We start from the raw sequence: 12314 nt of genomic DNA on the forward strand, positions 1-12314 counted from the left end.
TTTTTACAATTTTGGGGGGGAAAGAAATGCGCATTATGCATTAGAAATTACGGTATGTAGTATAGCATGACTGGCTTAAAGGTGTACTTGTCTAATGCATATGTAGGCATCAATTGAGCTGACCAGCTTGAGGGAGAAAGGTGTGCATGCAGCGTGGAGTCACTTCCATACCTATGCTCACACGGCTGGATTATATTTTTGAAATAATATAGATTAGTCACGAATACGTCACGGTATTATGCAATTGTATCTGTAAAGCTAATGTTAGTTAGCTACGTTAGCTGAATTAATAACAATATCAAGTCACGGGTAAGAGTTTTAGCAAATGATTGCTAGCCACGTTAACTGGATAAATAACAATATCAAGTCACAGGTAAGTGTTGTAGCTAATGTTAGCCAGCCACGTAAATAAGAATATGGAGTCCCGGGTAACTGTTTTTATGTGCGTTAGCAGAGGTTTGGAGGTGACTCCAAACTGCACGCATACACTCTTGGCTTGAGGCAGCACAAGGGTGGGGGCGATTTCCTCCCACATTCCAACAATTTACATGCATTAGGTTCACTGATGAATAAATTATACATAGGTGTGAATGTAAATAATGGTATATATGTTGCCCAGTGAGTGAATGGCAACCACTCAAGGTTGTATCCCAAAGTCAGCTGGCATAGGTTCCAGCTCATACACGACCCTAATGAGAAAAAGTCCTATAACAAAATGGATGGATGGATCACCACTTTGACAATATGGCATTTAAACAGGCAATACTGTAAAATACATTTTATTTTTCAGACACGTTTCTGGCACAAGAGTACATACAAATACATAAAAAATCATTCCATACATCATATAGCGGAGATTATACTGTGTGTGTATCATGCAGTCTTGACAACGTTATATCATACTTTATGGCAGGTGTACATGTTAAACACGATTGCACATTTAACTGGATTGTCAGTTACGTCTGTTGATTCTCTGTGTTTTTTCTCAATTAAATAATGTCTTGGCTTTTTAATGACCAGCAAAATTTCAATCTTGACATAAACTATTTGGAGCCTGATACTGTGGACCAAGGCATGGCTTTTCAAAGCAAACCTTCATGTCATTTCTTGTCTTAGGTTCCTCCTTGCAGTCCCAGAGCCGAGATGAGGTCTTGCAGTGGTTCGGTGTCCTCGGCGTCCAGGAGCGCATGCTGCCGGCAAAAGAGCGTCAGGTGCGTGAAGAGCGTGTTGAGATGCGGGTGCAGACCCAGCGCGTGCGTCTGCCGGAAGTGGGACCAGTAGACGTGTGCCAGAGTCCTGAACAGCAACAAAAACACCTTCTGCACCAGGAAGATGAAGCCGGTGGGGAACACTGAGCCTGAAATTGAAAGGTAAGTGCTTGACAGGGATTTGGGGCAAATTCCCTGGTGCAGTGTAGTCCAACCTTTATTGAGCCAAAACATATTTTACATTAGAGAAATCTCATGGCACACCACCCCCCCCAAAAAAAATTACATACTGAAATAATGATGATCTTGTCTTCATTTACTCACAAATATGGTTACTCATTGTAAAATCTGAGCTAATCTGAGATTAGTTGAACACAAAGATGTTATTCTGTTGTATGAATGGCAACAGGTTGATATACAGGTTAGCTTTCCAACATCTAGTGGAAGAGAATGTAATTGTTTTGCTTGTCACTATACATTACTGGCATAGCTAGATGAATGAAGATACAATATTTGCAATAAATAAATAATTCGGACCAATAAATGGAATTGGATATTTTCCCGTGTAACATAACACAGTGGATGGGTCTGCCTTAGTGGGTGTTTGTCAAAGTACAAGCCCTGGTATTTGTCCAAAATGGCTACTTCAAAACAAAATGGGCAATTTTCGACATTATCTACAGAATTTGACAATTGTGCTCTGCCCAAATTAAATGCCGCTGGCAAAAAAGTTTTGCGATTTAGCATCTCTCATCTGTATTTGATACCTGGTGAATTCATTAATAGGGGTTTGCCCAACACGGGTCACTGGGGCCCCCCTCTGGAGCCAGGCTTGGAGGTGGGGCTTGAAGGCGAGCGCCTGGTGGCCGGGCCTGCACCTATGGGGCCCGGCCGGGCACAGCCCGAAAGGGTAACGTGGGTCCCACTTCCCATGGGCTCACCACCTGTGGGAGGGGCCATAGGGGTCGGGTGCAGTGCGAGCTGGGCGGTGGCCGAAGGCGGGGACCTTGGCGATCCGATCCCCGGCTCCAGAAGCTGACTCTAGGGACGTAGAATGTCACCTCTCTGGCAGGGAAGGAGCCCAAGCTAGTGTGTGAGGTCGAGAAGTTCCAACTAGATATAGTCATCTGATTCGAATGCCTCCCGGACGCCTCCCCGGTGAGGTGTTCCGGGCACGTCCCACCGGGAGGAGACCCCGGGGACGCTGGAGAAACTACATCCTTTCGGCTGGCCTGGGAACGCCTTGGGATCCCCCCGGAAGAGCTGGATGAAGTGGCTGGGGAGAGGGAAGTCTGGTCGTCCCTGCTAAAGCTACTGCCCCCGCGACCCGACCTCAGAAGCGGTAGAAAATGGATGGATGGATGGATGGGTTTGTCCAAGTAGAAGCTCAAGAATGCACCCAAAATGGCTGCCTCAAACCAAAACGTCCAACTTTTCGACATTATTACTGAACTTTGACGCCATGCTCCGTGCTGTTGGCAGAAGACGTTTTGTGATTTAGCTTGTCCCATCTGGCCAGGATACCTGCTTCCCATTTGGGCTCATTTGGACCAATTCCCTAGTCGGAGTTCGTCCAAGTAAAAGCCTGGGAATTTGCCCAAAATTGCTACTTCAAACTAAAATAGACAACTTTAGAAATTGAAAACTTTAGAAAAACTCTGCTTAGCCCACATGGCTAATTTTAAAATTGCGCGTTTTATCATCTCCCATCTGTCTTTGATACGTGGTTCTGATTAGAGCTCATAATGGGAGTTCATCAAAGCCCTGGAATTCACCCAAAATGGCACCTTCCAACCAAAATGGGTGACCTCCTGTTCGATTTCAAGCATGGGTCTTTTCGACTTTTTCCTGCATCCTGTTATGATAGACATCTCAGCTAATGTTTGAGAGCTATTTCTTTCTTTTTATCATCTTTCGCAGGGGCACCACTTATTACATTTTATTTTTTGGGGGGGGTGGGTAGAGTTCGAGATCCATGAAATACAAATGGCGCTTGCAATAAAAGTGAATAAGCATTGCATCGAAAATTGGTGCGTGCATTTAGGACTGTTACCAGCTTTTGTGGGGAACACCTCTTCATCTGTGAGCAGGTCCTGAATGTAGGACATGGCATAGTCAAAGTAGAGAGGAGCGGAGCACTTCAGCTTCCTGCCATGGTCGTCAGTCCAAACATAAACTCTAAAAAACAACAACGGTAAAATGCATAGTCAGTAAATGGACAAGGTATTAAAGGGGACATATTATGGAAAATTGATGGCTTATTGTATACAACAAATAGTTGTGTTTCTGGACTGCCTGCCCACCCATCAAGTGTGACATTAAACAACCAAGATAATCTTTTTTGGGCTGTCTATTCCCCAAAATGTGTCTGTGAGCATGCTGAATAGTGACATCACAATTCAGTATTTGTGTTTGGTGACGTTGCACGAACCCGCTTCACTAATGAAAATGTAATTCATGAATTTAGTGGCTTTATGGGGGCTCATATGCTCTTCGCAGTTCGCAGTTTGCTCCCGCCTTCTTATTATGATAACAAAAGCCATACTTTACATTGGCCCCATAGTAGAGGGTGTGGTCCTTCCTCATACAAATGAGCCACTGTTCACACCACCACCTTAAAACTGGCTAAAAAAAAAGAGGGTGTACAGCACAGGTGTCAAACTGGTGGCCAGAGGGCCAGATCCGGCCCGCCATGTCATTTTATGTGGCCCACAACAGTGTGCATCGCCTTTTGTGTTTCTTGCTGAAATACCAAAATTCCAAATTGGCTTCACTAAAGATATTGAGATATTGCAGGCATTTTTTTGTTTCCAACCCCACTTTTAAAATAAAATTGATTCATAGTTGAACAACAGTTTTTACTGGCTTTTGATTTCAAAAGTAATTATCCATTAATTTGTGTATATGTAATAATATGAGGCAATCAAACATTCATATGGGTTTGCAGCCATAACAGCCCTCCAAGTGGAACCATAACTGTGATGTGGACCGTGACAAAAAATGAGTTTGACATCCCTGGTGTACAGGGTCTGACATTAACGGTGTCCTGTGGCCACGACAGCGCTGTGTCGGTCCACCACCTACATACAGACACTGGTCCCCTCGGGCCAGTATAAAAAAAATTTCGCCCGCCGAAAAATGGCTCAAAACTGCATTTTCAGTATCAGTCTGAAATTCTTTGATCACTGAAACATCCCTCCAAGACAGAATGTTGTCATGACGCAAGCAGAAACTGCGACCAGAACCGCCTGACTGGACAAATGCGCACAAATTCGGGTTAGCCTTAAGACCCTCATTCTAATTTAAATACAAGACACATGTTATTGAAATCACCAGATTAATGCTAACTGTCAATGGATAACTCTATTGACAGGTTAGCTAATATTAGCATTTGGTCATGTGAGGGATTACCTTCAAATAACACATATTCACACAGAAATGTCCTAGTAACACATACAGACAACTAATATAAAGATACTCATGGGCATATATTTTTGCTTTGCTTATTATTAACGTTATATTGCGACTTTCTTCTACTCTTTTTTTTTTTTTTTAAGTTTACAGTAAATAAGTAGCTCCATGCATGCATCACACCACACTGCCCCTAAGAGGTCAAGGTGCACACAGCAGGAACAGCAGGTACAGTCATTGACTGTATCAAAAGACAGGCTTTTTCCTGACTCTTACATGAAATCAGACTAAACATTTCCTGTTTTAGGTCAATTTGCTCAATGCCAGAATAATGAGATGATTTTTTTAGACAACTATAATAGATACAGACAATACAGTCATGGCTAAAAGCATTGGCACGTTTTTAGCCATGAATGTATTTATTTTTCCTTTTACAATTTCAATGTATTATTATTTTACTTGTTACTAATTCATTTTCTGGTTGTTCTTTGAATTTATATTTAAAGTTGAGTTTTGGTAGTTGAATAAATACAAAGATTTGAAATAATAAATAATCGCTATCAGCAGTGATTGGCAGAGCTCACTCATAGATTATCGATACTGGAATCGTCAGAATAAAACACTGAGCAGTGCAGCCCTAATTATACATAGTGTGCACAACGTCAAGACACAAGATAAAGAAAGCATTGTTGGAATGTCAGTGCAAAGTAAATCATTTAATAATTTTGTCATTGATTTATTCTTTTAAGCATTATTATTAATTTGTGCAATTGCAATGCCTTGATTTTAGTGAGTTTAGTACAGAGTCGTTGCCATGAATGCACTTGTACTAATAATTTCTTAAAGGGGCTTAAATACTTCTGCGTCTTTATTCTTAAACAGTATAAAGACGCTACATACGAAATAATAACTACAACTTAACGTATTGTGAATATACGGGCCCAGTACAGGTTCCGACAAGGTCATCATAACTAGTCTCATGGTGGCCGGAAAGGGCCACGACTCAAAAAGGCTTAACATCGTACCCTGGTGTAAACTGTGCTGTTATTGTTCATTCTTGGGGTAGTGTGACCAAAGCATGACACAGATATCTTATTAAGACACGTGGAAACTGTTTTAAATTGTGACAAAAATCCATAGTACAGTAAGCCGGACCAAGTCCTGGCGCAAATAGTGAAAAACTGCAATTGAGACCCCCAAGATGTTTATAATTTCCTACTTTAAGTAGTTTAAAACACTACAAAGCCTAAGTACACCGCAAACTATAAATACTTTAATATCATTTCAAACTCATTTTACAAGATTACTCCAAAAAAAAAAAAATGGCTTACAGATTGTTTGGTTTTGAAAATAAATTCATCGGAAGTGTGCATGTGTTTGACTATGCGGTGAAAACTGTCTGTAACCCAGGTTAAACTTACTTAACCTCCCTAACATTCAAAGCTTGTCTGTCAGTCGAGACTTAACACTTCAACTTCCTTGACACCAAATAATGTGTTATTTTCCTATTTAAACAGGGCTTTGGCAGCCTCTTGTTTCATCTTTGGGAATTTCAGAAAGCGCATACAACTGCAAATAGGTGAGTTTTTCAGCAAATAACTGGGGGTAGGTTCCACAGAAAAAAGTGGCCCGCGAATAGATGGGAGTTCACTTAATGTCTCTTTAAAACTTTCTGTACAGCTTCATTGGGATTCACCTTCTATTTAAGCGGTAGCAGCAACAGCAGCTATGGACATAAAACACACGACTTTTAAAGGTTCACCTCACCAAATAACGACGGCATAAATAACCATATTATCTGACGGCTCCATTTCACGGTGCGGTGCGCCATTAACTCACGTGTCACCTGGTCCACTGGCGATCGGGCAGGTGCTGGGGGTGCAGAACTCGGACAGCGCGCTGGAGAACAGGTTTATGTGCTTGAAAAATGATACCGCTGTGAAAGGGGGAAAAAATGATCATCTTTAATCAGTGTGTCGCTGAAAGTGAAGAGTTACTCACTGTTGCTGGCCAGCCACTCGGCCTTGTCCACGCCGGGCGGCAGCGACGTGAGGGCGCACATGTCCATGTGGTTGATGTGCTGGCACGCGTACTCCTTCTGGAGGTACGGACGCGCTTCCAGGATGTTGTTGTTGATTCCCCTTTGAAGGACAGTGCAGAGGTTATGAAACAGTCAGTAGAGGAGACATCTATGGACAACTACGCATACACTGTGGTAACTGTGCAGTGTGATGTCAGCCCTCAGTTGAGAGTGATTACAGTAAATGCACGCTATTCGCTAAGGATAGAGACCGAGCAAATAGCGAAAAACAGTGAGTAATTGACATCCCCCTTAAAATTTTTAGAAGTGCCTATATTAATAAGGTCCCAGTTCTGTGATTATCGTCAAACTTTTCATTTTTGTTTGACCTTTTTTCCCCCAGAAAATGTTGGTTGAAATCCAATTTACCACTCTTATGTGTGATGGGTTGTACATACTGTCTACCCAAACAACACATCCATGGTAAGTCAACACTACAACAAAAGCGCATGTGGACACAGTGTATTGTAAGTACAATGATATCATATATGGACCACTTGAAAGTTCCATCCAGCCATTTTTTTGTAGCGCCTTAATTTATGAGTGCCCCAATGTACGAGCCTTTGCTATTTTTGGTTTGTGTTACAAGCCAAGGTTATGAGCAAGCTTCAGCGCCGAATTTGCTTTTGCGGTTAATGTACTCTCATGCCCTTGCGTGTAGGAAAGGAGAACCACAGTTGCCGAGGCATGTTCAGCTTTTTATTGAACGCGACAATGTAGTCAAACAAATATAAAATGAGAACACTTGCAAGCAGCTGCTGTAGGTCACACCTCACTCCCAGGCGCACAAGCAAAGACTAACTGGGCAACCCCACTCCAGCTCCTGACCTTAACAGTTTACTTGCTGTGACCTTGCTTGCTTACTTACTATCTATTCTGTGGGGGCTCTCACTCCCAGAGAGAATGAGTCCAATGGTCCAAGCCCAACATGAAGGTTACTGTGAGTGTGATTAATCCAGGTTTCCACCAAGGGGTGCAGTTTAGTTGGGCTCTCTTTGAACGATACATCCTAACCTGTCTTGTGTTTCCACTGTGGGGTGTCATTGTAAATATTTTGACATCCTAGAAGCCAGACACACTATAAATTGACGATTATTTTATTTGACAAAGGAGAAATGCCACACTGTCAACACAGGACAACGATGGAGAACATCCTAAGTGACAAGAAGACAAAGCGCTGTTTGGTTGCAATCTAGCAAACATAACAATGTAGAATGACCGAATTGGTGGGACTCTTTGTCTTAGTTATGTCACATGTATTTGTCGCTCTCTTCAATTTCACAATTGACTCACAGAAAAAACCTCACCGCTTACCAGTGAAAGCATGTACATTGGTGCCTTGACTTACGAGTGCCCCAACTTACGAATTGTCCATGTTGTGATCCGTTTTTTTTTTTTTTTTTTGCGGTACAGTGGTGCCTTGAGATAAGAATGATATGAGGCTTTTGAGATGTGCGCCGTCGGTCAGACAATTTTTCTGCCCTGACTTGCGAGCAAAAATTTGAGATGCTCGTGCTGTATGGTGGCAGTGATGACTCAACTGAGCTCACATCACAACAAGGAGCAGTTTGGCAGATTGTGAGCAATTTTTCAAAAAGAGAGGCTTCAAATTGTTTAATGCTACTCCCAGTTGAAGTTTCCTATCAAACTAAATAAAAAAAAGAAAATTACATATTGTGTATTTAAAACAACCACACAACTTTGCCTTCCTCTAGGTAAATGCTAACACACAATGCAGAACTCCATAGACGTGCTAACGATACTGTTATTGATGTTGCGGTGTTATAACACTTATAACTTGTTCTTTGAACACAAACGGTGCATCAATACATGTAGACAGACAATATAACAATGCTCACATGATTATTTATCCTCAGAGGGAAAAAAATAATATTACAGAACCTTACTGAGTCACCTACAGTAGTTGTCTGCATGACTGTGGATTATACTGACTCCTAGTGGCCAAATTGCGCACACCACAAAGCACCCCAACGAATTAATCATGATGAAAAACTGTTTAACTCTTTACACATTTACATTATTACAATATGTTTTTGTAAAATACAATATTATAGATTACTATTTTTATTTTTTATCTCAAGGCACTACTGTATGAGCAAACTTCAGACATGCTGCTGCTCAACGGCAGCACCAATGGGCCTTATGCAGAAGGTCATGTGACCAAACTGGAAACCAGGTTGGCGGACTTCCTTTGAGTGCAGCAATTAACTACGATCGCTCCGGGCGGATGACATGATGGTTTGAACCTGAACTAGGTAGAATACTGTTTTCTTTATCGCTAAGCATCTTCAGACAGAAGTTAAATATATCTACATAATTTATTCATACATATATGTTATGATACAGTAGACCCCCCGCTATTTGTAGGGGACAGGGACTGGGCCGGACCGAAGTTAAATATATCTACATAATTTATTCATACATATATGTTATGATACAGTAGACCCCCGCTATTTGTAGGGGACAGGGACTGGGCCGGACCGCGACTAGCAAAAATCTGCGGATAATTGATTTTTTATTATAAAAAAAATATTATTATTATTTTAACCCAAGAAATTATTGAATAAACAGGGATAATCCACAAATAACCAAGAACAAAAAGAAATAAACAATTTGTAGACTAGATACTGTACATAATTTAGGTAGATAGGTGAAGCCATGTATACATACGTAAACAAATAAAGCCTAACGATCGGATATGGTCATCTTTGGTAGCTCTTGGAAACGTTGAATATTTCTACCGTTGCTTGGTCCTGGTCTCCTGCGATAGGGCTCCGCCAGTGACCTGACCCGGAAGGAAATGCTTCGCTGTTTTGCCGAATGCGGAAGTTGCTTGTGCGCGACATCTGCCCAGCACCACGCATCTCCCTTCCAATTTGAGATATGATTAAATTGAGTGGCAAGTTCAGTCATGGAACGAATTAAACTTGTAAGTCAAAGTACCACTGTATCTTCAGATTTTGTGAATGACATCTTTATGTTTCGGGGGGGGCACTTACTGAAAAACATCCATCAAAAATGTGACCAAAATTGTACAGTATGGTACGAAAAATAGGGACAGGCACCGTTTGCTACTTTTCCTTGAACGACTATGTGCAAAAGTAACCCATTGATTGGTTAATTTAGCTAATAGTCAATTGTGTTTTAACACTAGTGTTTGTTTTGTTGGTACACCAGCAATGCTCAAGAGTCACTGTGACCATCTGCAGTTTTAAACTATCAACATTAAAAATAAAAATAAAAAGACCCACTCAAACCATTACTAACTATTCTGTCAATATTTAGTGCAACTACTAAAATCACTCATTAAGTTGTTTTGGAATAGTGTACACTGTCAAACAGACATTTGTGTGTCACTGTCAGGTCCATATATTTAATAAATTAAAAAATATTGCAAAAGCATATCCATATAAAGAAAACAACAAGGCTAGCAGAAGAAATTGTATCTCTTATTTTTATTTATTTGACTTTATTATTTATTTTTTTTAAGTTTAAAGCATTTTACACTTTATGATGGGTCAATTTGACAGGCATGACATAACAAGAGGGCTGGATATTATGATTTAATTGACCCTTTTATAATGTAGAAAAAACGTGAAACAATTTGAATTAAACTTACCCTGCTGGCTTTGTTTTTCTCTTTTCTTACAAAAAAAAATTTGGCCTAGCTTTGTATTATAATTTTGGATGATTCAACGTAGAGCGAGCCACATTGACTATGAATGCAACAAATCCCTAGTATGGTGTTATGTTTATTTTAATACTCATCCATCCATTTTCAATGCCGCTAGTCCTTAGCAGGGTTGCAGGTGAGCTCGAGCCTATCCCACCTTACTTTGGACGAGAGGCAGTTTACACCCTGGACTGGTCAACAGTCAATCGCAGGTCACATATAGACAACCAACCATTCACACTCACATTCAAATTTATGATCAGTTTAGAGTGTTCAATGAAGCTAACCTAACCATGTTTTTGGAAGGTGGGAGGAAGCCAGAGTGCATACGGAAAACCCACGCAAGCATGGAGAGAACATGCAAACTCCACAGAAGAGAGTCAAAACCAGAACCTCAGAACTATGAGGCAGATGTGCCAACCACTATCTGCCACCATTATATGACAGGCAAGTTTAACAGACATACTCAGTGCTGCGGGCAGTTCGTCATTCTTCTTTTCAGTCATGCTGTCCACTTGATACTTGATATAGTTAAAAAAACAAACAAAAACAAAAAAAATGTGTGTAGGCATTGTAAGGAGGACAAACCTGGGACCTCTTGACTGTGAGGCAGACTAACTATGCTATTTTGGTACCCCTTAGTGGAAATTAAAAAAAAAAAAAACTGCTGTCGGTGGAAGGAAATGGAGCGAATATCCTGTCCTGCCCGGACTCCTTTTCAGGCCTCTGGGCCGATAGTGGTGGTCCACACACAAACACACAAAGGACCCACAGCTGGTGTGTTTGTGCATAAACACAGCGCGAGCCTGCCAACTCCATGGAGGTGACGTGTGTTTACCTTTGCCTGCTGTCCTGTCACCACGGTGGAATCAACACCATGTATTCAAAGAGCAAACATTTGCACAGTAACTTCAGCTCCCTGCTTTTGCTTCTCACTACTCCTCTGCTGGAGGAATCCGCTGATGCCATCATGCAAATATGCGAGGCACACATGAGCTCTTATCTGGAGAACATTCCTGTTGTCTTAAAAAAACAAAACAAAACAAAAACAAACAAAAAAACAATTGGCTTGGAAAGCGAGAAAAGATAAAAGCACAACTTACAGTTTGGCATCACAGACGTCGGGAGGAGCGTTGCCGTCCCCTTTGGTGGCGGTGGGGTAACTATGGCAACCCCCCATGGCGGAGAGCTAAGAGCAAAGCCAGCCCCTCTTTGCCATCCCAAGCACGCTAACACGCGCACACTTTTACGCGCAACATATGGTAACACAACTTATGGATCCACAGCTGGAAAACACACAGCTCCCCCCTTTTTTTGACAACCTTGTTAGCCAGGGGGTGAAAAAAAGAAAAAGTAGACCTAGGAGTTGAAGATTGTTTCCAGCTGTCCAACTCCAGTCGTGCGTGTGTGAGCGCTGTGCGTGTACGCGTATGACTGAGTGTGTCTTCTTTGTCTGGAGTCCCACGCCCCACAAGCGCCGCCTCCTCAGCTCTGAGCGGACAGGCAGGTTTCTCCAACACTAGTTGAAATACTCAACGCAACTCCACCCCTTCCCCTTTCCATAACGTGTGCGTGTATACATACATATGCATGTGTGAGGAGCGAATGCACATGACAAAGTAAAGGCAACTGAAAAGAGAGGAGAGACAAACTGCCCAGAGCGTCGAGGGTTGTTTGTCAAACTTGTGGTTTGCATGTCTGCATCACAGTTCTGTGGTACTGGGTTTGAATCTCGGCAGGGCATGCACGTTTTCCCTGGGCTTGTGTGGTACTCTTGGCCCTTGCTTCCTCAGTGGCAGTTCTAGGGGGGGGGGGGGACCCCCCTGTGGCGACCCCATCCATAAAGTCACGACACAGTACTGTAGTAAGACAGCAGCATCAGCAGCTCATGTGCAATAACTACGCACTTATTACGACTGAT

General features: G+C 41.9%; 1 protein-coding gene across 4 annotated transcripts; it reads right to left on the bottom strand.

Annotated features, from left to right (window-relative positions):
• Positions 1-763: 763 nt before the first annotated feature.
• LOC133478316 (MOB kinase activator 2) lies at positions 764-11870 on the bottom strand. 4 transcript variants are annotated; one of them, XM_061774243.1, is made up of 7 exons: positions 11497-11870; positions 11232-11416; positions 6621-6760; positions 6459-6555; positions 6316-6345; positions 3262-3386; positions 764-1357 (listed from the first exon to the last, which is right to left on the bottom strand). In XM_061774243.1, the coding sequence occupies exons 3-7, from the start codon at positions 6685-6687 to the stop codon at positions 1113-1115; spliced, it is 564 nt and encodes a 187-aa protein (XP_061630227.1). In that variant the 5' UTR covers positions 6688-6760; positions 11232-11416; positions 11497-11870; the 3' UTR covers positions 764-1112. The 4 variants fall into 4 exon arrangements, with proteins under 4 accessions (XP_061630227.1, XP_061630224.1, XP_061630226.1 ...); XM_061774240.1 differs by lacking the exon at positions 11232-11416; XM_061774242.1 differs by lacking the exons at positions 11232-11416; positions 11497-11870 and adding an exon at positions 10860-10999.
• Positions 11871-12314: the final 444 nt, after the last annotated feature.

The sequence above is a fragment of the Phyllopteryx taeniolatus genome, chromosome 5 (genome assembly GCF_024500385.1).
Source record: "Phyllopteryx taeniolatus isolate TA_2022b chromosome 5, UOR_Ptae_1.2, whole genome shotgun sequence".
NCBI lineage: Eukaryota > Metazoa > Chordata > Actinopteri > Syngnathiformes > Syngnathidae > Phyllopteryx > Phyllopteryx taeniolatus.

What these genes read in the sequence shown, in the direction of transcription:
- LOC133478316 (XM_061774240.1), bottom strand. Translation starts at nt 11,573, where the DNA reads ATGGGGGGTTGCCATAGTTACCCCACCGCCACCAAAGGGGACGGCAAC. An exon ending in GCCAGTGGACCAGGTGACAC is followed by an intron (nt 6,346 to 6,458) that starts GTGAGTTAATGG and finishes TTATGTCCATAG; the next exon opens with CTGCTGTTGCTGCTACCGCT. An exon ending in TGCTACCGCTTAAATAGAAG is followed by an intron (nt 3,387 to 6,315) that starts GTGAATCCCAAT and finishes GTTGTTTTTTAG; the next exon opens with AGTTTATGTTTGGACTGACG.